The sequence below is a fragment of the Phasianus colchicus genome, chromosome 1 (genome assembly GCF_987193195.1).
Source record: "Phasianus colchicus chromosome 1, bPhaCol1.hap1.1, whole genome shotgun sequence".
In the NCBI taxonomy this organism is placed as follows: domain Eukaryota; kingdom Metazoa; phylum Chordata; class Aves; order Galliformes; family Phasianidae; genus Phasianus; species Phasianus colchicus.
The window spans coordinates 85,088,175-85,115,301 of NC_143436.1; the positions used below are offsets into that span (position 1 = coordinate 85,088,175).

Consider the following 27,127-nt stretch of genomic DNA (forward strand, 5'->3'; position numbering starts at 1 on the left):
GTAATGAGCAGGTGAGAAACCTCACCAGTGCAGCATCTGTTGGCGCTCCTTCTCTCTAAAGGATTACCTAATCAAACACATGGTGACGCACACCGGCGTGAGGGCCTACCAGTGCAGCATCTGCAACAAGCGCTTCACCCAGAAGAGCTCCCTGAATGTGCACATGCGCCTGCACCGCGGGGAGAAGTCCTATGAGTGCTATATCTGCAAGAAGAAGTTCTCCCACAAGACCCTGCTGGAGAGGCATGTGGCTCTGCACAGTGCCACCAACGGCACGCCTGGAGCCACCGGCACCGGCGCGAGGGCCGTCCCTGCCGGGGTGGTGGCCTGCACAGAGGGGACCACGTACGTCTGCTCTGTCTGTCCAGCTAAGTTTGACCAAATTGAGCATTTCAACGACCACATGAGGATGCATGTGTCAGACGGATAAGTAGAATCTCTCTCTCTCTTTGTTGTGAACAAAAAATAGAAACAACAACAACAACAACAAAAAGCTATGGCACTAGAATTTAAGAAATGATTTTTGTTTCATTTTTACCTTTATTTTCCTCCTTTTTTTGGGTTCGTTTCGTTTTGTTGTTTTTGTACTACATGAAGAACTGTTTTTTGCCTGCTGGTACATTACATTTCCGGAGGCTGGGTGAATAATAATTTTCCCAGCCTCCCTTGGATGGTGGCCTTAAGGCCAGGTAGTGCTTCATGAGCTCCACTGGTTGGATCTCTAACTACTGGCCTCTAAATACAACCCTTCTTTACTACAAAAAACAAACAAACAAACAAAAAAAAATCATAAAAAATCAAAAAACAGACAGAAAAAATAAAAAAAAAAAAGATTTCTTTTTTCTCACTTGTGAAGAGCACTACAAAAAAAAAAAGAAAAAGAAACAAAACAAAATATATTACAAAATCTACAAGGCCTACTGTCGTTATAAGTACACCGCTCGCAGTGTTTCAATGGACATAATTCACAATGCTGACCGCTTTTGGACTTCACAGTATCCAGTTAGAACTGTGGAATATTTTACTTCTGGTTGAGCAGCAACCAGAGGAACCAAGGCCCTGCTGGTCTCCACCACGTGTCTGCTTTCTCACTCACATGCACCCACAAACACACGAAAGGGCTGAGGGGAGTGCAAGGCAGTGTGGCTTGGATAGTGTGGAGTCCCTGCAGGATGAGGAAAAAGAATCAGAGGTTCCTCACCTGGATTCTGCTCCATCCCACGCTCTCTGGCTCACCCTCCCCGCTGCTTTTCCCATATCATCACCACCTTACAGCAGAGACCAAGAAGATTCAGACAACGAGCAACGGTGGCTTTTTGTAATTTATTCAGTGTCTTCGCTGAGCCCAGGGCCTCAGCACAATCAAGAGGGACTTTCACAGAAGGCAAAGAGAAACACAGAGGAAAATCAAAGATATCAGAGGTTGCAACCTATGGATCTAGGTACAAGAGAAGGGTTAGTTCCCACAATCTTTGCAAAAAAAAAAAAAAAAGTTGCATCAGGATTTATTCTTGTGGAAGAAGGAGGAATAGAGGGTGGGCGGGGAGGGGAATAATTAAAAAAAAAAGTTATTGGGACTTTTTTTAATTCAAAATTTTATAGAGGGGCAAAAGTGACGTTTACCAGATAGAATGCTGATTTTTTTAATATATTTACAACAGTATTTGTGTAAAAAAAAAAAAACAAAAAGTGAGATTGTTAAAAGTAATTTTTTCTTTGTTTTCTTTTTTGTTTTGCGTACACTGCCACTAATATCTTCTCTTTTATTATATATATGAATATATATATAAATATATATTTTATTTTAAATTGAGACTGTTAAGGTTAGCTAACCTGCTTCCAGATAGAGGGGGGAGGGGAGATGATCTTGATTTTTATTTTAAAAAAGAGGAAGGATGTTTCCTAATTTTTTTTTTTCCGAGTATTATTTCTCTCTCTTTCTCTCTCTCTCTCTTTTCTAATGGAATCAAGAATTACCTGGGTCGATGAGGGGCTCTGTGAAGTCATCTGTGGGTTTATCTACTAGAGTTTGTGCGTCCTGCAGTATCATTTATACTTCTACTTTGTTTTTGAGTTATGTGGTTCTCTTTTGGCTCTTACCAATGTTCTGTTGTTTCTTATTTTGGTTCCATTTCAAAATTTATTTCCACTGAAGGGAGATTCCTTTGGAGAAAGAGATTTTCTCTCAATATTCCCTTGGTTTTGGGGATGATAGAATTTGTAGTCTTTTTTTTTTTTTCTTCATTTTTGCAAATGTAATGAAACTTTTGCAAGTGTGTAATAACTAGGATTCCCCTTCTTTTTGGTCACTGGACGAGAATTAATACACTGCATTGTTCTCTCATCCCTGCCTGAAGCTTGTTAGAGAGCTTCCATATTTGTATGGGAATCTGATCCTGCCCCTGGTAGTTTGTGCTGATGCCAAAATGACTTAAAATGTTACCATTGCATATGACCTTCCCTTCTTCATTTGCAAAAATGTCTAACTTAAGGGCCACATCCCACATTCTCTGCATATGCAAAGCTATGCAAGGAATGTAGGATCACTGTGAAAGGTTGATTCCTGATCTGCATATATGTGTTGGTGTTTTGTATTTTGTTTTATTGTATTTGGGCTAGTGTTCTCCCTAGTCATCTTCTGTGCATCCTTGTGAGAATTTTCCCCCAAAGCCAACTCCCAAAGTACATGGGTCCTTAGTTCAGTTGGATCAGTGTCTGACACTGTCTTTGTCTTGCTTGAAATCCATAGCTAGGATTTGCACCAGCTGCACTCTGGACTTTATATTTTAGGCAGAGAAGAAGCACCTAACAAAAATATGCAAAAAGGAAAAAAAAAAAAAGAAAAACTGCTAGTTTAGCTTTTACTTGTGTCTATACTTAAATTAAGCTTTCTTAAGTTTACGAAACTTTGCTTGTGAACACTTAGCATTTCACATGAGACATTCTTTTATGCTGGACAACTTTCTAAATACTGAATCAATAGGACTACACATAAAATGTGTGTTCTTTGTACCCGCAGCTTCTGTATTCAGAACAAGTATCCCCATTGCTACCTTCTAGACCTTTTCCATTTCTGATTTTTTATAGGGAAAAAAATGACAGATACTTCAGTCTCGGAATCTTTCAGTAACCTGCAAGGTATTGTTCAGCAGATCCTAAGTGTCCAAGGCCTGATTCTCACTTGCACAGCATAAAGAGACTTTGAGACGAGTGCCAGGGCAAATGAACTTTCTATGTGGTAACGTCTTTTTTGTCACCAGTTTATTTGGATAGTTGAAGGATTTTCAAAAAGTATCTACATTAGTTTGGCAAGTTAAAAATGCATTGTCTTCATAACTGCGCTGGTAAGATGAGTGCTGACCTGTAAGGCTAGAAGTGAAAAGACTAAGCCTAAGACAAAGGCAGGAAGAACTAGTATCTGCTGTGTGAAGGCATACTAAATCTGAAAATTCAGGTTGCAGAGACCAGGGTGGGTAAGAGAATAGAATAATGAGCGTATACAAAATGATTTAAAGTTGTTTCCATGAGGAAAGTAGGTGGGTTGTTTTTGTTTTCTGAGATCTTTAGTATTGAAATGTTTCATGTTCTCCTGTTCGAAGAATTCATGAATTTTGCCTGGCTTAAAAATTTGTAGCTGTTCATTTGCCATCTGAGGTCTGGGGAAAAGCTGTTTAATTTGCCACTGTTCAATCTGGTCTACTGTAGTCGAAACGTAGCATATTCTGAAATATGGTTCTGATACCAAAAGAGGTGCCCGTACACAGGAAATAAGAATCAAGGTTTACATCCACCAAAATCCTAATAATAGTTTAGAGTGAGAAATCCTATACAAATTTTAATTATTCAATTTTCAACCTTTCTTAAATGAAAAAAAAAGCATCATTTTTGAAATGCAAATTTATTACAGGGCATAATCAATTTAAAGTGAATTAAAGATCAGTTACGAATGAGTGAATGTTGGCAATTAAAAGTAAACTCCTTAAAGTAAAGCTAAGGCATATAAATTGAATTCTAAATCACTTGACAGAGAGCTTAGGCCAAGGTCTTCACAAACAGAAATATAAACAGATTTTGTCAAATGTCTGGGCTCAAAATCTAGTGGCTAGATTTTGTAAAACATGGAGCAACTTTCAGTTTTCCTGCAAATGTTGCTGAAAATGCTCATCAGGTCACTTACGCATTTAAACGCCCTTCTGTGAACTTAGGAGCTCAAACGTAGATCCCTTTGTCTTTTAAAATGTTAAATTATTTTTACTAATACTTCCTCCTGACCATAGAAATATTTGTATACTATGTGGAAACAACTACAATAGCTGACTTTTGCAAGTATTATTCAGTTTCGTGTATTGCTAGGCCCAGTGATGTACAAACTGCTGTTGGCAGTGTTTGAGTACATCTGTCCCAGTATGTTCAAAAGGTTTCCTTCAAAACACCTAATGACATTACATAGATGAGCAAGAGTGGACAGTAGCACACATCCCTATGATGCGTGAAGCACACAACATCCTGCATTCCTTGAACCTGATTCTCACTTTCTCTAAACCTCTTCTTATTTTGCTTCAAGCAGTGGAAAACAGCATCAAATGCAGCACAAATTCAAAAGTAGAAATAAAAGCTTCTCTACACGGCAAAAGTGGAAGGAAGCCTTGGGGTAAATGAGAGGGAAGTGCCTTCTCGTACTGCTGCTGAGGCTAATGAAGTCAATTGAAAATATAGGGACAGCCACAGATTCACCCTGTGCTCCACCTCTCTTGGTGTTCCGTCTCTAAGACCCATGTTGGATAATTACAAAGTAGTAAGCCTAAGGGAAAAGATTTATTGTAGTCCCTATTAGATACATATCTGTTTATAACCTGAAGATGTAATAATTGATGGCCTTAACCTTTTATCCCATATAAAAATTGTATATTGTGGCAGATAATTCTCATTATCCTACAAAGATCTAGCTTATTAATTGATAGATGGCCCCAATTTAACCAGAAAATGATTTTTTTCTATAATTGGTTGCTGTTCATTGAAACACCGTTGTTCTTGTATCCCATGAAAACATAAATCAGATGACCAAAATTTGTCTTTTCTTGCCCATTCCCCTGAAGCCTGCCTCTCTTTGGGAAATCTGAATCCACGAGGAATGCAGGATCACGAGATCAGTGTCTAGTGGTCAGAAAGTAGAGAACAGCTAGCAACTGCGTGTGTGTGTGCATGTTGGGCATGTGCATCAGTGAGGTTCTCCTTCAAGATTTCTTGCAGAGGCACGGAAAGTACAGCTCTTACATAATCAGAAAATAAGAAAGTATACCAGTATTTAGAAATCGTAATATGAGCATTTTGAGCTTGTCACTTCTCTCACAAAACCCCCAATAATTGTCTCTCATAGGGAAGACAAACATAGATGTGTTGCAGGAGCTGCTTGGAACAATAACTGTCTTGTTGCCAGTAGGCCCACTTCTGGTCTATTCAGTTAGATATTTTCAAAACCAGCCCAAATTCACCATAAGCTAACAGAGAAAAGTATCATTTAATGCGCTAAGACAATATGATTTCTGTTTGCTCTTAATCAAAGAATCCTCCCCTACAAAGGCAGGCTGAGGGAGCTGGGCTTGTTCAGCCTAGAAAAGAGAAGGCTGCAAAGTGACCTCATTGCAGCCTTCCAGTACCTAAAGGGAGCCTACAAACAGGAGGGGAGTCAAGTCTTTGAAAGGGTAGATAATGGCTGGACAAGGGGAAATGGTTTTAAGTTGAAGGAGGGAAGATTTAGGTTGGATATCAGTGGGAAGTTCTTTACCAACAGAGTGGTGAGGTGCTGGAACAGCTGCCCAGAGAGACTGTGGATGCCCTGTTCCTGGAGGTGTTCAAGGCCAGGTTGGATGGGGCCCTGGGCAGCCTGGTATTAAATATGGAGATTGGCAGCTGCCTGCAGCAGGGGGCTTGGGGTTTGATGATCCTTGAGGTCCCTTCAAACCCAGGCCATTCTGTGATTCTTTGTTAAGTGATGCCCATTTTTCTTTTTCTGATTTCTTTTCATCCAAAGAAAAGTTGAATAATAACCTTCATCAGCCCCCTCACTTCTTACTGACCCCAAACTGACTGATTTCAGTCATGCTTAAGCTGCTCAGGTAATGCTGGATTGTTCACATGGTGGAATTACTGATCTCTTGCCTTTAGTATTATTGTAGCATGTTCTGCCTCTCTTAGTATAGAAAACAAACCTTGCAGGGGGAAGGCACAAAACATACTCTTTGCATAAGCACTGAGCCCAATCCAAAAACATTTCAAACATAATCAGATCTCCAGTATGCTTATGACTATGACCCTTTCAACAGTCTTATGGTAAGGTAATCCTGCAGCTCTCATTGCTCAAGATGACTTGCTACTCAAGAAGAAGTATAATATCAATTTAGTACCTGGTGGCTGTTCTCTCAAGAAAAATTAGACCTGATAATCCCACCCGTTCAATTCTGCATCTAACTCCTCTGATCTATTGAAAGAAACCTGATAGAAGTGAATCAGCACGCAACCTAACTGAAACAGCATCTCATCAGCCTAAAGCAAAATAGCTACCTTTCACATTCTTTGATTTGTTGTTATGCTTGCTGTGACAATTTGTGAAGGAGGTGCACCCTGATGAACTTGACTTGGAGAGGTTCTGAGCCTCCTCAGCTCCCAAGGGGCTTGTCACTCAGTGGGATTTAGCCCCTAAGTGATCACAACCCTACTAAAGAAAGACTTAGGAAAGAAACCACACAAAAAAAACTACTAGGCTGTAGTCTTGACTTTGTAGATGCAATGAAAACCCTTGCTAGTGCAATACAAGCAGTAAGTAAGCTGAAATAAGGAGAATAAAATAAGGAGCAAAAAATAAGAAGCATAACATTGAGGGTGGAAAGGTCTTCCAAAAACGTGGTGAATTTGGATTTTAACCTCCCGATTTGCACATCTGTCCTTAGCTATTTTTCAAAAAGCAAAGAGCAGTGAAATACTTCTTTGGGAAATGAAAACACTATAGCTTCAAATACAATTGCTTAAAACAGAAATGCATCTGAGCAGTATAGTGTACTTAAGTTTTGTATACGTAGCAGAGTTCTATACAAAACATTCTGTTCATATGAAATGTATTGTTTTGTGTTTTCTTGTATAAGAGGGAAGCAAAGAAGTAAAGAAGTGATTCCTGGTGTTCTCTTTTTGCTGGATGGTATTTCCAGCTGTTTCTTACCTTTTCTTACATCTACAGGTTTGGTCCTTTTCCAAAGTGATCCTGTCTTTATTGAGTTGGTTGGCATCAGCTCCCTGTAAAACACTGGAGAATAAATCTTGCTCCTCCACCAAATTAATAACATGAGCAAAAAGCTGCATACTTCATTCATATGACTTTGTGGTGATTTTTATCATGTTCTGCTCTAACAGAACAACTGAGGAAAGTGCAGAGCTTTGTTAAATACATGCTGTAGTGCTCAGCTGTCTGTTTCTGCAGCGTCCCATTCTTACAAAATGGATAGACACGTTTCTGAGGTCTGTGCATCTAGCTAGGCATCTTTTCTGTTTTAACTTTGCTCCTTTTCTTTTTGCCACCTGGATATTTCCATGTTCTTTGTTGACAACTGCAGAGTTCCCTAAAAGTATCCCATGTGGAAGATCTACTGTTTGACTAGAGAGGAGCAGTGCATTGAGGAATAAGGACTACAGTCATGCAACTGCCCGGAAACACAACACAGCTTTTTTCTTATTCTTCCCCAAAAGTCTTTTTCTTGGTTTTCTTTTGTTGCACAGTTGTTGGTATCTATGGGATCTCTGAATAAAACCAAATTATATGTCCTCCGTGCACATGTGCATGCAAATAGATGTGTGAGTGTGCATGTGTATGTGTGCATGTGCAGGTAGCTAGCTAGCTAGATCTGGATTGGGAAAGGGTTCCAATGAAACAGCAATTACAATATTAACTGTGGAACATTGACATGAATCTGTAGTACACTGCTTAAACAGTATACATGCACACATATATTCATCGAATGCACTTGGTTGGCCAAATGCACTTAACTACATATTTCCCAAATAAAATGTTTGCCTCTATTCAGAACGTGAACAGAATTCCCAGAACTGGCCCAGTGTATTTTTGTTAGTACCAGAAGGGAAAGCTAAAGTGTGCCTCTTGGACAGAATTTAGCTACAATATAAATAAAGTGGTGTTGCTCAGCAGGTTTTGCTGGCTGAAGAGAACAGCCAGGGGACTAGAAACTCTAGGGCTGTATTGTTGAGCGCAGTCCCTCATTTTCACTGAATTTCATGTTCACCTAACAGGGGAATAAAATGAAAAAAAAAAAGAAATAAAGCCCCAAACAAAACATAATGTAACATTCGTCTTGCCCACATTAAAAAGGATAGTAAAAAATTATCAAGTCATTAAACAGCTAGCAATACAGTGTATTGATGGGCTCTAAAATAACCTCTTGTATCCAGAGACCCATATCAAACAGCTCTTTCCCCACCTCATATACTCTGCAACATGTTGGCTATGATTATTTTTGAAATAATATGAATAAGGTAATCAGAATGTACAGCCACTAATAATTAACTTTCCTCTGGTCTTTGCCAAAGCTTTTTCAGGAACATCTTTAATGTGTCAAGAAGACTGGTAGATTATCAGAAGGAGAAGGAAATGGTTGGTGAGCGTAGTCAGCATGTATTCCATGAGAAGTGAAGGATCTCTGGAACGCATTTTGCTCTCATTTCATTAGCAGGATGAATCAGTTTGTTAAGCTACAGCTGCCCACTTTGGTATTGTGTGGCCCTAAAGTAGTTTTTTATTCTTTTTATTCTGGAATTCTTTTTTCATTGTCACAGAAAGGGTAATTGATGGTTTGGGGTGTGTTTTTTTTTTCCCCTTTCATTTTCACTCATACAAAGTTGAGTAAATGTTATTCCTTTTCTTATATTGGTGGCATTTCCCTTCCTCGTTTGAGTAAGATGATAAATGCAACAGTTTTGGCTGTATGATTTTAGGGTGAGGTTTTTATTTTGGTTTGAGGTTTTCCTTTGGTTAAATGTACATTGTCTCTCTATAGTCAAAATGTCTGTGACTGTAACAGTATGTATTTCTTTTACTGGAGAAAATAGACTTTTTGGTTTTTGTTAACAGTACTAGTGACTTTGTGGAAAATGACAAGTTGCTATTTAGATCTGCTTAGTAAGTACAGTACACTACAATACAGTATTTCTGAAAGCTAGAACATACAGTACACAATATATATAGCAATTCTATATCAATATATATACATAGTATAATCATTTAACTTTTGCATCTGCCTATGATCATAGAAAAAAATATTTTCACATTTATCATTCACAACCCAATCAACTGCTGCAGCTACTTGAAGCATTTAACAATCATTATTACAGCTCTATTGTGCTTTTTCATATTATTTGCTTCTTTATTGTCTTTACAAGTATTTTTTTTCAGGCTTTTAAAAATCTCTATGTAGCAGAATGTAGGAAAATAATTTTTTATGAAAAGGTAAAACAGTATTAGGTTCTACTAAAAGTTAGATGTTGTTCCCTGATAATCCTTCTCATATCAGAAGAACAATTAATCAAAACGATTAAGATTATCTATTTGCTCTCTTTAAAGATGTCCTGTTGTTTCATTTGCAAAAGCATCTGTCAGACTTTCCTCTTCCACTACCACTAGCCTTGGAGAAAAATGCCAGAAGTGATCCTTCACTCTTTCAAAATTCTATTTCTTTGAAGTTTTAAGATTTCCTAAAATTCTTCCCTGCACCAAGAAGAAGAAATATGATTGTTTTTTACAGTCATTCTGAATGTGGCCAGTGGATTTTGACAGGAATTGGATACAAAATACCTCCATCCACCGCTATTAATATATTCCAATTAGATTTTTCCATATCCACTTGAACATTTCTTTTTCAAAGGACAACACCTCCCTGAAGTTGGAGTTTCAGTTGGAAAGTTTTCCAGTGTTGAGTGTTGCCTTTGTTATCTTCCATTTGGTTCTGAGCTTTGAGTCAGACCTGTTAGGATTTCACCATGGAGCTGCTGAAAAAATGTCACTAGGAATGTATCAACATCTGAATAACCCAGAAGAAACTGATCAACACCCAAACCTAATGCCTTGAGGTTGCACTCTCATTTTGCAGCAGATCACCCAGGCAGCAAGTCTAGATCCAGACTTTGTACAAGTCCAAACTTATGAGAGCTTGGAAATTTGTTTGCTTTTCCAGTTTGCTTACATCTCAGGTGATCTTTATTCTTTTGGTCAACAGCATATTAATTTGAGATGAAAATGTGCAAAATCAAGTGGATGAGAGTTGTGGAGGAGGTGTTCATTGTATCTTAATTCTTCTAACTGTAAAGACTGGAAGAAATGAGAAATGGTCACACTGATTATGAACCGTGCTTTCATTGAGAATGAGAAAATCTGTGTCACTGCAAATCAGTAAACTTAAAGGTGATTTTGGAGTGAGAGAAGAGGGAAAGATTTATCTATGCCACCTCTTGGGATTATAGCATGAGAACTTCAAGCACGGGAGTCATCAGGAGCTGGCAGTCTTTACAGACTCCTGTCATCTGCCATTTGCACTTACGTGGAGGCCACTACCACATCCTTTTTGTTTCTACACGCAGTGTAAAAGTCATGGTCTTCCAGCAGTGATTTCTAACTCTGGCTTGTCTTTATTCTGTGTATATCCATTTGTGAGGGAAGGAAGAGACTAGTAATTTGCCCTATTACAAAAAGATTATTTTGGTCCCTTAAACCACAAAGGTGCCATTTCCCGAATTAATTCCAATTAGCTGCTGCAACAGAGTGCTGATTCAGTGGTCCACAATTTCTGACCATGGTCTTTGCCTTTTCCTTTGACTCAGTGCTAAATCATACATATTTTAGTAGAGAGTGTTCTCCCTTCACTGAGAACGTCTGCTCATTTAAATGGCTGCATACCCATTCCATGCTTCCCCTGCTAATCCTTTGCAAGGTTCAGTAATTCATTTAGGATAATGACTAGTTAGTATGTTTCTTGATTTAACTTCCTTGTTGCCTTCTATTTTTCCTAGTGCTTTTTTAAGCACCACCGCTCATTTTGCATCTTATACAGTTTACAGTTTATATTTTTAGGCTAAGAAGTGGTTTTACAAACAGGATGGTACCAAACAGGTAGATTATCCACACTAGAGATTGTACTTTTAGAATGCAGTGTGTACAGATACAATTGCCTAAGGGAAAGTGAAACTAACAAAATAATCAGCTGGTGAACACTATTTTAACATATATTTTACATAAACAACAGTCAGTCATTTGTGAATCCAGAAATCTTGCTTTTTTGAACATGTATCATTTCTTTTTCATTCTCTGAAGAAACGCTAACCTTGAGAATTGTTATGTTCTACAAAACTTGTATGTGCATGTTTTCTGTTTTTCTGAAGAGAGAGAAAACAGAAGGTGATACTGGCTTTGCAGTTTTCTAGTCTTGTGTTGGAGACTTTTCTTGAACGGCATAAGCATAATGGGAAGACTCTATCCAAGTATTAGCTTTATCCTATTATGTGGTTTTCATTGTTGTTTTCTGTTTTCATCTCCTCACTGACCAGGTAGGCCTCCTGGGCTAATGCAAGCCATATTTCTGCAGATGATAGCATTACTATCCAGCTCCCTTCTGCACTTCTTTTCTGTTGAATAAGGCTTTTGAGGAATGCAACAGTGGAAGTAGGTAACACTGTCACCGCAAGAGGGAGAACCTTGTACTAAGAGAGCATTACCCTGTACTGCTTGCAGGGACAGTAAGGGATTCTAAAGCTCAAATCTGCAAGGCTGAATAAGAGGAGGGTCCCTCTGCCTTGGGGGAACTTGTGACAAAGACTGGGAGATCTTCCAAGAGAAAGGAATCTTTGAACTCCATACAAGGGACTTGCTCTTCACCCACTCCACTTAAAGACTGAATCATCAGCATCTGCTGCTGCTCTTTTTTTATTCATATGTGACTATCTTTAGCTTTTTAAAATGTATAGTTCCTATTTATTGATGGAAGAGATGTCACTGTTTTAGTTTTTGGTGTCAGAACTAAGTTAGTTCACAAGTATCTTCAGCAAGTTTCATTGTCTTTTGGGGTGTGTCCTTTTTCCCTTGACATAATACCAGAATGTAGACTGGATTTCTGTGAAACTCAGGATCCTTTAAATCTTTCATTGATTCCCAGTTCCTTATATATTGTGCATTCAGTCCCTTGGATCCTAGCTCCAAAGTTCAGATTCAAAGAAACTCTTACACTGCAATGGCACAAAAAAATCGGTGGTTTTCCCTATGCTCCACCCATAATCAGGTTTTGTTGCCAAATGTAAGATAGAAAGGCTGTTTAGCTCAGGCTGGATGTCCTTCATAATCCTCTTGTCAGCATCAGAGAGGGCTGTATGTAATCCCAAAAACAGAATAGACCAATGCTTTCTGGGCCAAATCCTGCAGACGTGACTTACAGACTCTTTTGTTGACTTTGTGCGTCCTCTCAGACTGCAAAAGCATATATAGTCCTACCGAAGGCATAGTCCTAAGAACTAATTTCATATACATCTTTTAAGATGTCACAAGACTGTTCCCCATAACTTAGAATGTTCTTGCCCAAGGTTTTCACTCTTCCTAAAACTGACTTAAGATTTGATTTCATTCTACCAGGCAGATTTTGCCATTTTTAAGGGCTCTACGATTAAAGGGACTGCTACTTGCTGGGAGGCTTAAACAGTCATAAGAAATACACAGAATACAGGGCAGGACAACCACTTCCCAGTAGCCTTGAGTCCTTCATTCCAAAAGTGCACAAGTACATAGCCTCTTTTGATTGGTGATAGATAGCATGTTAATCTTAAATAATTAAATAGGGGGCCACAACAGCTAGCATAGATACATGATGCACAGCAACTGTTTTTCCCTAATTTACAGTATTGCTGTGGCACCCTTCTATTCCTAGAACAATGTACAAGTGTTTGGGGTGTAAATGAGAGCTATGACCCTGGGACATTGCAGCAGTGATATGTGGAATTAAATGATTCTACATTTCTGGCTATTTTATCAGGAGGCTTTCTTGCAGTACCTTGTTCTGTAATCATTTGGGCGAAATAAAATTGTTTATTTGAAATGTCTGATTAAAATAACCCAAAATTCAGAGAACACATCATGTTTTTCTTTAGACTTCCTTTAAAAAACATACGATTGCATCTTGTGTGCAGGAGAATGGATGGGAGACCACATAGTTTTTCATGAGTTTGGCATTTTTACGAACAGGATACCCTCAAAGTACAGTCAATAGAGAAAAAATTATTGCTGATGGTTATATTGGCTAAATTGATGTTTATAGACCCCACAGAAGAGCTAGCGAGCGTTACCTGCTTTGTGTCTTGTGCATGCTTTGACATGGGACACATTGCTGCAGCTCTATTTCTCACAGAAACCCAGAGACAGAGGGTTTAGGTGCTTGGCCCCTTCCCATAGTTAGCAATTCAGTTGCAGTCTCTATTTTTTCTGACATTCTCATTGCTAAAAATAAATAGCAAATGTTCTCGTGACCTGGCACTTTTCTGCTTTGGAGATGAATATTCAGGATCCCCATACTGTTAATTAGACTCCTCTTTGGTTCCTTGCTTCTTTCTGTGCACTTGAAGGCCTCTTAATCTTTAGACCAAAACAGAGTGTATCTGTGCATCTGACTCAAGGGCATGGTTCTTATGTTTCTGCAAGAGAAAGAAAAAGGAGGAACTTGTTTCTCATTTATGCTTTGGTTTATTTGCTGGTGTTTGCTTTTGTTTACGTTCTAGGTAGGCTGCAATTTTCAACAAGGGATTGGGAATGGGAGAAAAGGGAGAAGACACGAGAAAACATGTGCCTGAGCCTAGATGAAGCGTCATGCAATATTCCTCTACATACTAAGCAATTGAAGACAGACTTGTATAGCAGCAGCAGGATTGCCCTAGTATGTTTCTCTTTTTATACATTTCCCTTTCTTCCTCTTCTTCCCCCACTGTGGCCTCTTACACTATTTTAGAGGTTCCCCACACTCCTTTCTCATTGTTATGAGTGCTAGATGGAAGCTCTTGTGGCTGTCCAAACCGACATTAATCTCCAAGTACTGATGAAACCCCCATGGTCTTTATTATGTTTTTCCAAGTGATACTTTAGTGAGTGGCAAGCCCTGGCAGATGTTGTTTTATTGAAACAGATCAATAAACTAGGGGAGGCATAGGCTGATTGGGATCCGGTAACCTCCTTGTCTTTGTTGCTAGTGAGCTTCATAATATTTTCCTATGTATTTTCAGTTTTAGGTACGTAAAAGCTTATATGCCTGTCATTAAAATTCCTGCTTCTGTCACCATAGCTCTAGAAGACCTATGAAAAAAATCCTTTATATATACTGCTTGTGTATTTCAAAGGTGAGGGAGGGAACTTTCCATGCACGTGTGACTGCGTGCGAGGGAGAAAACTGAAGTTAGTGTTGATCTGTCCATTTGTTTTAGGGTGGCCAGAGAGCTGCCACTTTGAGAAGTTGATTGCACTACAGAACCTTAGCTTGGGCACTGTTGAAGACTGTATATTTGGAACAGGGAAGATTTTTGGTTTTTTATCCACACTTACACATGCCCTTTGCAAGGTGTACCCTTGCAGATTTTGCATCTGACAAGTTTGTGTAAAACCACTACTGACCTTTTTGCTGTATCCATTTCGTTCTCTCTTCTTTCTGCAGCCCCTAGAAAATGTTGTCTCCTTTCCATTTTCAGTCATTTGGTTTCTTATGTTTTCGATAATTATCCCATCTTCTAATGAGATCTCTGTATTGAGCAGGAGGAGGAGAGAAATTGAGGCATGTGAAAGTGTGGCTGGGAGACTGCAAATCCCCCTTTGTTTGGGGGCATTCGTATACTTTTACTGAGAGCTGATTTCTTGGGGTTGGGTGGGGTGGGGAGGGAGTTTGTGCTTTTTTGGTCTGGGTAAGGCTTTTTATTTTTGCACTAAGTATGACTGCACTGCACTGCATTGCACTACTGAAATGTATTTACATGTGGTGGGATTGGAAGGGGCCAATTAAGCAGGAAGGGAAAGGAGAAAGGGACGGGCACAGAAATCAGATGTATCACAGACTTGACCAAGTTGAAAGAGAACTGGGGCTACCTTTACTTTAAGCAACTAGTCAGACACTGAGATAGCTGTACTGGATAGCTTCTGTAAAAAAAATAAAATAAAAAAATAAGAGTAACAAAAAGCACTATAACAGAAACAGAAAAGGCATCACAGAATTCAGAGTGCTATGGATCTTTTTCCCCCCATTTTCCTAGAGAGTGTTCTTTGTGGCTGTGAGAGAATTAAGGGAACTACTTAGCATAAATCCAGAGTAAGGCATCAATATGAAAATATCAGTTTCTAGTTCAAAATCTGCTCAGGATCTGCCTTGTCAGATGGGATCTCTTCAGAGAGATTTGGCTGTGATTAGTATCCCTCGGATATAAGTATGATCTCCCAGCTCAAGAAGTGAAGCCACAGAATAGGCTTACCAAAGGGGAAGGTCACTGAAAAAAAAGCTCTTTTTTCAAAGGTTGTTATGGGAATGGTGCAATAAAGTCATTCTGAACACTCAACCAGAAGTGTTGCAGTCAAGCCTTAGGGGCAGAAGGAGCAGGCAGGACTAGTGGACAAGAAAGCGTGATGTGGAATTCAGTACAATAAGGAATATTCCTGCTTGGACAAAGATACTCTCTGGCATTTTTTGATCTTCAGTCTGATTTCTCTACTCAAACAAATAGTGAAGCATGGGAAAGGCTTCTGGCTGGAAACAAATGGAATTCATAGCATAGTGTTTTTACAATCATGATTCATGGTGGCCTATATCTTGGTCATCAGCCCTGTAGCAAGGATAATAGAAGAAAAAAGAAAGCAATGGCAATGTGCAGCGAGGTCCATCTTTGCTGTATCTCTTTGTGATCTATAAACTCTCAAAAGTTTGTGTTGATCTCTTCAGTAAAATTATAATTACAACTTTTGCCAGAAGATAAAGTAGAATCATGAATAATGCTCTGTATAACAACTAGGAGAGAAGTGTAAAACATGAGGGCATCTGCAGTGCAGGGGCCACCTGTCTAAAGTGCACAGAGGTTTCATGAACAAAAGAGGGGAGGTAAGCATCCAGTTCCTAAGGATAGCCTACAGTAATTGGGTGTTCAAAAGTCTACTCATGCCCTGAGTTTCTCTGTAGGCCTGAAGCTAAGACCTTTTGGCATCATTAGTATCAAGTAGTGCAGGCCTTACTGCACAGCACAGAGCTGACTGTTGCTGGTCATTGTTGGGCTGCCTCATTCAAGAAAAGTAGCAAGAACTGGAGTAGAAATAATACCTGAGGCTGGTGAGATGAGCAAGCCTGTCTGGAAGCAGAAGAAACTTAATGGTTAGGAATGTGTCTGTCTAAGAAACTCTGAGATTTCCATTTTTTGTTAGATTTCATCTATCCTGGCTTGGAAGTGCCGGAAGAGAGCTGGAGATAACCCCTGATATGGTGCCAGGTGAACTACTGAATGGCTCTTCCCTCAAGAGCAGGCAATTCAGTGGAACACATGGTCTCTTTCCAAGCCATCTGTGGGAATCCTGGAAGGTCTTCTTCCAGTAATGAGGCAGAGGTCACCCAACAAAAGCACAGTTCGTTTGAGAGCCAGCATAATATGGTGGCTGGAGAGCACATTTCATTTGTAAAGTGGCATTTACTTCCATGTGAGTAGTTATAGCTACAGGTTCATGATATGGGAGGGAATAGAGTCTGTCTACTGAAGTTAGTTCTGGTTATGAGCCAATACTCCCCCTTTTAGTTTAGGTGAGTTTTTGTTTTATTTTCTTGCATAAAACAGCTGCATTTATTGCTACTGTCAGAGTGGATTTGCGTTGTCAAAGAGGAATAGTGGACTACTCCCCCAGAAAAATGAAGCTGAGGATTTACTGAGCCTGCTGTGTCCAGAGTGCCTTTCCTGCTGTGGTAAAATAAAGAACTTCTGTAGTTTGAGCTGTTCTGGCTGACTGATTGCTGCATATTCCTCCCTTGTGGGGTACCTGATGTCAGCTGTGTTTGGACAAGGAGAGGAACACTGCATGCTTGCAATGCTGTGATAAGATGCCATTTGCACTAGTTTGTTTTTTTAAAGTACTGCGACCTGAAGAAGTGGGCTTTGAGCCATGCACCCCAACAGGGTTTGAATTCAGCCTGTTTAAACCTGATTCCTTCTGACTCAGTTTCAATAAAACCAATCCCATCCATGTAAAGAAGAACCAAACCATTTTTAAAAGCCACATTCCAGCCTCTGTTCTTGCTTGGTTACAGTGCTCAACCAGATCAGTTCCTGGATGTATAGTCGTACAGTGATTGTACAGCTTTAAATGGCTTTTAAACAGGTTGTTCCTTTTTACATGGTCAGTTTGAGACTAATTTAACAGAAAATGCATTTAAATATAGCACAAACTCATTTTTTTCAGCATGGTACTAAAGCCCCACGTAGACAGTGCTTGACTGAGAAACCAAGGATAACTTTGAGGTTCATTTTAAGAAGCCAAAACATATGTTGCTGATTAGAGATGCCACATAACTTAATGTCCTATTTTTTTCTCCAGATGCAGAAAAACTAACTTCCATAATTCTCCTCCATTTTTCATCCTGCTTCATTGTTGCACCTTTTCTCTTGAATGAAAATCACTTTGGCCAGTGGGCTAGATCCAAAACAGAATTCCCTTTGCTGTTTGATAGCTACTTTCTGTATGTTCCTTTGCTAGACACTAACAAACACTACTGAGGATCAGCTTGAGAATTTGCTGGGACTGCGTGGCTTAATTACAGTTCAGTAAGATTCTAGTGATGTTTTCAATGTTATAGTAAGTGTATAGCTTAGCCTTTAAGAAAATATTATGTTTCAGAAGTTCCAGTGGGGGGAAAAAAAAAAAAAAAGAGGAATTATGATGGAGCTTCAGTCACAGTGCTATGGCTAAGTTTGTAGGGAACATGCTTCTGGTGGCTGGTGATGCTGACATTTACAAAGATGATTCTAAAGCAATAGAGAATGTATGCCTTCTCATCCCTGTTGAACTTAGAGAGTTTTTGCTAACAGAATGATCCCAGACTATCCTGTTAGAGTTCATTACTTTTTTCCCCAATGGAGAAGGCTGAGCAATCTGTCACTTCAACTTCAGCAGTCTGAGTTTGACTCTAGACTACTCCTAAATGGCCAGCCAGCCAGCCAGGTGCCCTCCCTGACTTATCCTACTTCTATGCTAGCTGGTGGTTTGTCAGATCAGCCAAGGTGACCATGTCACAACCTTGGCCCCAGATAGGAGTCTTGTACCTTTTCCTTTTTGGTTTCCACCAAACCAGGAGTGCAATTAGCAGTGAGTGGATGTCAGGTCAACCTTTGCTCCAGGTGACAAGTATGGCAAAGCTGGGCAGCAAATTGAGCTACAGTTGTCCTTTAGGACACCGGTAAAGGCAAGAGGCTGGGCTCTGGTTGCTGGTGTAGTTGCAAACCTACAGCATCTGCTCCAAACTTGTTCTGATCAACTATGCTGTTGCCCTCAAATATGCTTTGTGTGTGAAAAACTGAATGCAGTTGTTCCGTTGTCTGTCTCCTCAATTCTGCATCATGGATGTGGCACCAACTTACTCTCACAATGAACTTGGGTGTTGTTTTGCTGTTGTTATTAACATGTAATTCTACTGTAGACCAAAAAATATGAAAAAGAAAAAAAAATCAGTTTCAAGACATAGAAGAACAGTGAGTGAAAGGTGAAAAATACAGGAAGCAAAGGTGTGAGAGAAGCAGTGGTTAACTGTGCTAAGTTAAAAATCTCAGAATAGCCTTACCTATTTCTTAACCAATGCTTACCAATCATCCAGTAGTGGGGTTAGGTAGCTTTCTTGGCTCATTCGTACCTGTATCCTAATATATATTATATATAAGTTTTGTTTCTTTGGTATTGCTGTTGCACATCATGTTGTCTTTTATAATGCCTGATTTTATTGTATTGTATGGTCCGGTTTGTTTTTGTTTTTTCATTTTGAAGGATGAGAAAAATAATGTTTCCTTTTTGTTTTGAATTCATGAGAAAGAAATGCACTGGAAGTAAACACAAACAATTTTTGCCATTTGAAAACTGAAAAAAGAAAAAAAAAAGGAAAACACACAGCCACGCAGTGGAAAAAGCTAAGAAAAAGCTCCCCTCTTCTTCCTTACAATGGAAGCGTCCTCTAAAATATATGCTAGAAGGAAAACAATCAATCTCAAACAAAGGAAGGGAGAAGCCTCTTTGATCCCAGCTCTGCAATCTGGAATATTTAAGCACAATGTTTTTGCAGGGCTGGGCTTCTACTTGGCCAATGGTCATAAAATCCAAAACCACATGGGGCAAATTTATCCCTTGTGCAAGCAGATGTAATTGCAATGAAATCAAAGGAGATACAAAAAAAGATGGATTTAGCCACGCGTGCGAGGTACAGCTGCCTTTCCTATTGTACCTACTGCTAGATGTTACTGATGTCGGTCTTTTGGCTGTGTTAATCACGTAATACACATTAAACCGTGTTTGAGGTAGCAAAACACTTTCCCACTGAATAAGTCAGTTCTGGATGCACCTTTGCGTGACACTTACTGCCTACCAGCTTTCCACTGTTACCTGCTCCCAGCCGTGAGCCAATCTGATTGACCCTGGTCAAAGAGCCCTGCCTTTGCCAGAAAATGGACTTGACTTGTAAGCGTAGTAAAACATTGCGTATTTAACTACTATAATCCAGAAATTGCCCTTGCACTTTTAAGGCATATGGAAAGATCCTCTCTGTCTTTCAAAATGGCTCTGGTTCTTTTGCGAGTAAAACACGCAGACACATGCATACAATCCAGGGGCTCCACACCCCAAATTCTTCCCTGGTCCCATACTTGGCTGTGTCCTGTCTCCCAGTGCCTGGCCATTTGAGCCCAGCGGGACAGATGCGCATTGGAATAAATGCAAAGAGCATGCCTTTTAAAAGGCAGATGATTTTCCTGTTATGCCAGAATCTTTCAATCCCCATATCAGCTGATGATTTTCCTAGCCCGATGGCATTCAATCAGTCGTTGAAACATTGGCTTTCTCTGTTTTGTTTTCTAAGGAGGGAATGTGGGGTGGGGAGAATAATGTGTTGTTTTTTGTAACTTCACAGTCCTGATAGTTGGTTTGTATCTTCCATATTTTATGCAAAAACAGACATTATAAGTCAATAAATACTTGTGCCCTAGGTTGAAAGTTAAGTGTTCAGGAAAAGAAAAAAAATGGTTGGCATTTTTCTACATTTTTGTGAAGACTCTTTTGGAAAGGAAGGGTACATATTTTTGTTGTGTAGTATTTTCTATTTTTGAATGCATTTTCTTGGTACAAGACTGTTTTGTGGAATTTTTTTTTCTTTTTGGTGAACACATTATTTAAAAAAAAAAAAAAAGAAAAAAAGAAAAGAAAGAAAAAAAAACTAATTGAAAAGTTTGCCCTTAAGGATATGCTGCAGTTTTGAGGTTTAAAAAAAAATAAAACATTCAAGGCGCGTGTTAAAAGTTGGGGGATTGTATTGTTGGGAGTTTTTTTGTAATTGTTACGAGAAGAAGTTTGTAGCCACTGCTGTTTATTTTGTTTCAGATGAGTAAGTAAAGGGATTGTTCTTGTGTTATTCTTTTTTTAAAAAAAAAAGTTATTTATGAAATGTCACAAACACTGGACTGTGAGTTTGTGTGGAAGCATTTTACCACCCTGTGTCTTCATAGAGCTGTTGGTGATCCTGCTTCTCATTACTCTGCCTTATGATTTCCTGAGCAAATCTGGGGGGAATGGTGGGAGGGAGAGAAACTAGATGCATTTTTGAGACAGAAAAATACAAACAATGTTTTGGAAATCCCATATACGGACCGTCAGCTCTACTTCTTCTCATTTGTACCACAGGAAAGAGAAGGGCTTGCAGGGGAAGAAGACTTTGTGGTACAGCAGACTTGGCAATGTGCAAGGGGCTAAGCAACCGAGAGCTGAGATGCTCATGATGACCTCTGTAAATGGCATCCCAGTTCCTCAGTAAGCAGCTCCCCTAGCTTGCTCATCCTCAAAACAGTGGCTTTTGGGACAGCTTCACCAACCCAAGCCAACCAAAACCTTGGGGATAGTTTGCCCTTACAGTTGCCAACGAGCTTTTTTGGCATCCCATCAGTGGGCAGAGCAGCAGGGAGTGCTGCTCAGTATGATCAGTGGTTCTGGATCTGAGGAGAAGTAGAGGCTGAAGGTGGCCGGAGAGGTGTGTGGTGTACACAGTTTGGAAGAATATTCTTAATAAGATTGAAGAGCAGTGCTCCAGGCACTCATGGGACCAGAGAAAAGGGAAGGAGGAATACACCAACAGCCATAACAAAAAACTGGAGATATGTAACTGGGCTATATACTAGACCAACCAGACTCTTCCTTCCTGGACAATAATGCAGCCAAATCTTGAGACTGTCAAGCAGACAGAAAGCTGAATGTGGCCTTCATTTCTCCTGCCTTTCCTTTTTATTGTCCCTCTTCCTTTGCCCTGAGATTTCTTCTCAGTGAGCATCTGCTCCACTGAGCACTTTTTTTGCCCTCCGCCTAAACTGCCCTTGCTTTCAAAATGTGGGTTCAGTCAGGACTGAGTAAAATCATGTGCCTTCTTTTTCCAGTTTTGTACTTATGCCAACCTTCTCCCCTTCCCCACCTTACACACGCAAGATGCAGAAGGAGGCTGTTAAGGAGTGCTGCTTGTCTGCAGGCATCCAGCAAAACATCGAGGTGGTGGTGAGGAGAAGGGGAGCAGAGAGAGCTATTAACTCCTTTCCCTTTCAACAAATAGCACGTCTTCCCTGGCAGAGGGTGGCAGAGAGACACCCTCTGCCACCACCTCCTCTGATGGTCCCCTCTCCTATGAATTAGTCCTAGCAGGCATGGGATGGCTTTTCACTCTGGTTCCTGTCCTGGCTGAGTGAAACGCTCACTCTATTGGGGTTCATGTCATTCACAAGCAGTTATATCGAGGAAACCAATGCAGTTTGTGGCCTTATCAAGATGACTTTTAAACCACTACAAGACAAAAAGGCAACTCAATTCCTGCCCAAGGTTTGTGTCACTTTCAAAAAACCCAGTCCTCAGTAGTTTAGATTCCTTTAACCTCAGATGATTTTAATGATGGTGGCTCAACTGACCAGCCAAGCAGTGAAGTACTAGACTGTCTGGTCTCATGCTTTCTTTGCTATAATCCCCACTGTCTGCTTGCTTTTCTTACTTTCTCTGTATTCTCTGCTTTACAGACAACCCTATTGTTTGGTAAAAGGTGAGAGGAGCCAGTGAGATCCTGGCTCAGGGAAAGGAGTTGATGGATCATTTTTCAGTGTTTTAGCAGAAGAAGGATACACCAGCTGCCACAGCACATGCATGTTATGATGGACAGGCTACGGTATTTTCAGGGCCAAGAAATCCCACTCTGTTATTGGAGCATGGCTTATTCCCAGGTCAAAACTATGGATAGGAAATAGCACTTTAGCACTGAAAAAAGTGGCTTGCCACCCACAGCTGCTCTTGTGCACATGAGGCCAGGTTGGAAAGACATGGAACCAGCTGCCCCTGCCCTCTCTGCAGACTTGAAAGCTGCATTGTGGAGGCTTTTCCTAGTTTTAAGAATCGGTGCAAAGCAGCTTCAGATTGTGCCCACCCAGCAGGAGGACCATCTACCCATGCTGCTGAGTGATGGCAAAGAAATGTCCTTTCATCGTTTCCATCAAGGAGCCAGTAAATGAAGATGCTGTGGATGAGGGACTAGGAAATACTCTGTAGGTCAGGCTCTAAGGACAATGAGGAGTAGCAGGGTAGCAATGGGTGTATCTCATTAATGGTCTGCACATGTGCATGCATATTCAGAGGAAGGGTGTAATCCAACCAACCTTTGGTGCTGACAGACTTAAGACATTTGTCCAAGGCCTTTTGACACACTATTTTGACACACTTAGTATAAACTACATCACATGCAATATTTCAAAAAAAAAAAAAGAAAAAGAAAAGAGAGAGGGAGGGAGGAAAGCATTGCGGGCAGTTGGGATTGTTAGGGTTGCATTATTTTGCATCTTTTGTAAAACTGTAAATTCAGCAGTGCCTTACTCCTAATAGATGCTGGCACTTGGGACACACACACGGAAGTATCGATGACAGCCAGAGCTAGGGAGAGTCAGACGTATGCACCTGTAAGACAGAGGTCAGTGATCACCACAGTGGAAGCTGTACTGGGAATGACACAGCTATGTCCGACATTCAAATGCTCAAGCTCTCAAGCAATTTCCCTTCTGCCACCTCCTGCCTTCCCTCCTTGCCAATGGTGCTGCCCAAGAATAGCTGCCTACACTGAGGCCTGTCACTGCCCCATTTGCTTTTGGTGTTGTCGAGTCAAGGAGTTCCGCATAGTTGAGCTTTCCACCACTATCGTGTTTTCCATGGGGCATGTGAATGCCAGTTATTTTGCTTTAAATGCACTTTAAAAAAAAAAAAAAAAATCAAATCAAAGCTCCAGACTGTTTCAAATGCATAGGGGAAGCTAGTGCATATGTGTTTGAACCCAGTTCACCTTATCTCCAGTTGAAATGTACTCCATGCAGTGTGTATGTATAGAACAATGTGTATACGTACGAGCACACACGTCAACCTTAACTATCAGCAGTTATAACTGTAATCTTTCTCCTTAAGCTCATGAAACCAGATGCTACACAAACACAGCAGCAGCAGAGGAATTATGTTGGGCTCTTGAAACAGATCACAAAAAACAAAAGCAACTACTTGGTCCTTTCTGTATATACAATAATTACAGGAGGAATTGGGTTGTAACCGGAATAAAAAGGAACGGTGCTAACTGAGTGAATGGGCAAAACCAACAGAAACAAAAACAAAAACTCAGCCCAATAACACAGTTTGACTTTTACACTAATTCTTACATTGGGTTGTTTGGTTATGTTGTTTTTTGTTTTGTTTTATATGAAAGAAAAAAAAAATTGCATTTAAATTGATCCACCTGCAAAAGAAAAAGCAAACAAAGTGAAATGCATCCTGCCCTGAGGAAGCTTTTGTTTATGGAGGATGTCAGAAGTCTCAAAACTCTCGGCCTTGCTCTCACGTACCACATGCTCGATCAGTCCTTTTTTTAAAAATGTCTGAAACTGAAAAAAAAAAAAAAAAGAAAAGAAAAAAAAAAGAAAAAACAAGAAAAAAAAGCAAGAAAAAAAAAGAAAAAAAAAACCTTTTTGAAGCACCTTACGTGGCTTTCCCATGCCAAGAGTGCAAGAGTGGGAGCCACCTTTTTTTCTTTGAGCACCTTACTGATGTGTTAATGCTATCTGCTGTCTTTTTGTTACCCATGGGCTGAGCGGTGGCTGCCAGTGGAGATGTGCGGGCGTGTGGGGCCACTCTGCACAACGTGGCACAGGACTGAGCATGAGACCATCACCTTCCCCTTCCTCATGGCATCAGCGGGGACCTGGGTGGAAACTTCTGGGTCAGTCTTTGCTCTGTTTCATGGAGGGAGAAAAGGGGAAGGCAAAGCTGGTGAGCAGTGGAGGGGAACAAATGGGGCGCTTTCGTTTTGAGGAAAATTCCCAACAGTCAGAGTGGAATGAATGGGAAGCTGCACCTCAGGCTGCATCCCGGGGTCTCCACGCCAGCAACTCCCTGCATTCAGCAGCGGCCTTGCCTGCATGGAGACCCGTGGATGTGGCCCCACTGAGCCCCATTCGCTCACATTGTTGCTCGCCTGCCCGCCACGCTCCACACGTGCACCGCAATACAGACATCTCTGGAGAAACATGGTTTGTGATGATGTGAAGAGCAGGTCAACAGTTTTGAGGGGTTAAGTTCCTTTTTTTTCTCTCATTATACTCTGTAAATGGTATGTCAGTTATCAAAAACAAGCAAATAGAAAATTGTTAAAAAAAAAAAAATAAATACCTTGCATACGCCTTTTCTATCAAGTGCTTTAAAATATAGAATAAATACACACATCCTGCCAGTTTTTTCTTACAGTGAGAGTATCCTTACCTGCCATTTAATATTAGCCTCGTATTTTTCTCACGTATATTTACCTGTGACTTGTATTTGTTATTTAAAACAGGAAAAAAAAAAAGAAAAAAAGAAAATTAACTGTAGCGCTTCATTATACTATATTATTATTATTATTATTGTGACATTTTGGAATACTGTGAAGTTTTATCTCTTGCATATACTTTATACGGAAGTATTACGCCTTAAAAAAATACGGAAATAAATTTTACAAGGTTTCTGTTTTGTGTGGAAGAGTAATTGATGTTGCTAAGAATGATGTTTGTTTTTTTGTTTTGTTTTTTTTTTTAATGTTACCAGCACTTTTTTTGTAAGTTTCACTTTCTGAGGTATTGTACAAGTTCACACTGTTTGTGAAGTTTGAATATGAAGGAATAATTAAAAAAAAAAAAAAAAAGACAAAAGAACATGACGGGTGTCTTTGTGCATTTGTTTTTCTCTGGGGGATCCCGGTGTGATTGCCGTTAAGTCTGACCAGCACCAGGAATGGCTGCTGGGGCCGTGTGCTTGGAAGGCTGGGATGTGGTGTTTGAGTTTGCTATAGGTGAAATGAGTTTTGGATGTGGTCCTGGGCACCCTGCTCTGAGTGGCCCTGCTTGAGTTGGATTGAAGCAACCAACGCTGGGTTGGACCAGATGGACCCTGCCAAACTCAGCCGTTCTGGGGTGTGATGAAGGATTTCCCACTTGGCTAACTGTAAGGGATTTGCACTAGAGCTGTGAGAACAAGACCCATCACTTCCCAGCCCACCCCAAATGCCTGAAACAGATTCTACCTGTTCGTTCACATTGAAAGAGTGAAGTTCTCCCTGGGACTGGTGGGATCTGTACTCATTCTGAAGGGTCTTTGGTGGTTTTCTCGGGATTTGATTTTATTCACCATGACTAGTCCTCAGTCCTTTTGTTTGACTATATAAAAAAAGTAAATAAAGATCCCTTACTCTCCCCGAGCATGTATGTTCATGCTGTTCACCAAAGATTTTTGCTACAGAACTAAACTTAGAATGGTCAAAATCATACAGACACTGCATGCAACAGAGAAGTGGTTGAATAGAACGGAACAGTGTTACAATACAGCAGCTTTAAAAAACAAATTTTTAAGTGATGCAAATTTTGTTAAATATTACATATTAAAAATGACAAAAGATGTCAACAGCACCATTCAGCCCTACTGTTCAGCACTGCCGATTGAGCCCTGCCATTTTCATAGCAATGTCATTCTTAACTTTTCATACTGCTCCTACAGCATTCCCTGCAGTACCAATTCACCCATGAGTTGCAATATCCTAAACTCTGGGCAGCCTGGTCTAGTGATTGACAACCCTGACCATGGCAGAGGGGTTGATACTAGATGATCTTTAAGATCCTTTTCAACCCAGGCCATTCTGTGATTCTATGATTAAGACTGATGACTTTGATTAAACACATTCAGTAGGCAAGGCCCACTAAGCTCACTGTGAACTCACTCTTGAACCAATGCTATAAAACTACAGAATAAGTTTCTTCAGATTACACCCAGAATGTTCTAAAAACAGGGTGTGGGCATTGCCAGAGAGCAACTGAGGCTGAGAATTAGAATTATTGTACAAACCAGAATTAGAAATGCAGACATAAGGTAAGTTCCTACTCGCTTCCTGAGCACTGTTTCTCACTGAATTCTGCTCTCTCTTAACCAAAACCATATGGGACCTGGAAAAATCTCTAATTTTGCTGCAAACAGCTTGGTTCTATTTACCAGCTTTCCACATGAAGCAGATTGAGAGCTCCAAGAAGAGACTAAGGTCTCCTGTCCTAACTTCCTCTTGGTGAAATTTAGGTCCGTTTTGTCAACTTGTTTTCGACTGCATGCACTGCACATGAAACAATTATCTTCTCCATTTTCCATAATGCAATGAAGGATCACTGTCTCCACACTCCTACAATGCCTGTGTGGTAGAAAAGAAGGGATTCTCCCACCACGGATAAGCCTCAAAGGCTCAGAGGAGTATTTTGGCATGGAACTAGC

The 27,127-nt window shown here is 40.1% G+C and overlaps 1 protein-coding gene across 17 annotated transcripts in view; it reads left to right on the forward strand.

Moving 5' to 3' along the window:
• The window catches only part of ZBTB20 (zinc finger and BTB domain containing 20), a 473,540-nt gene extending 448,340 nt beyond the window's left edge, over positions 1–25,200 (forward strand). For 16 of the 17 annotated variants that reach the window (XM_090150619.1, XM_090150595.1, XM_090150632.1 and 13 more), the window contains one exon: positions 12–25,200. In XM_090150619.1, the coding sequence (XP_090006745.1) occupies positions 12–430 (419 nt within the window). In that variant the 3' untranslated portion in view covers positions 431–25,200. The remainder of the gene's footprint in view (positions 1–11) is intronic. The other variant, XR_016471235.1, reaches the window with a different exon arrangement.
• The last annotated feature ends 1,927 nt before the right edge of the window (positions 25,201–27,127 follow it).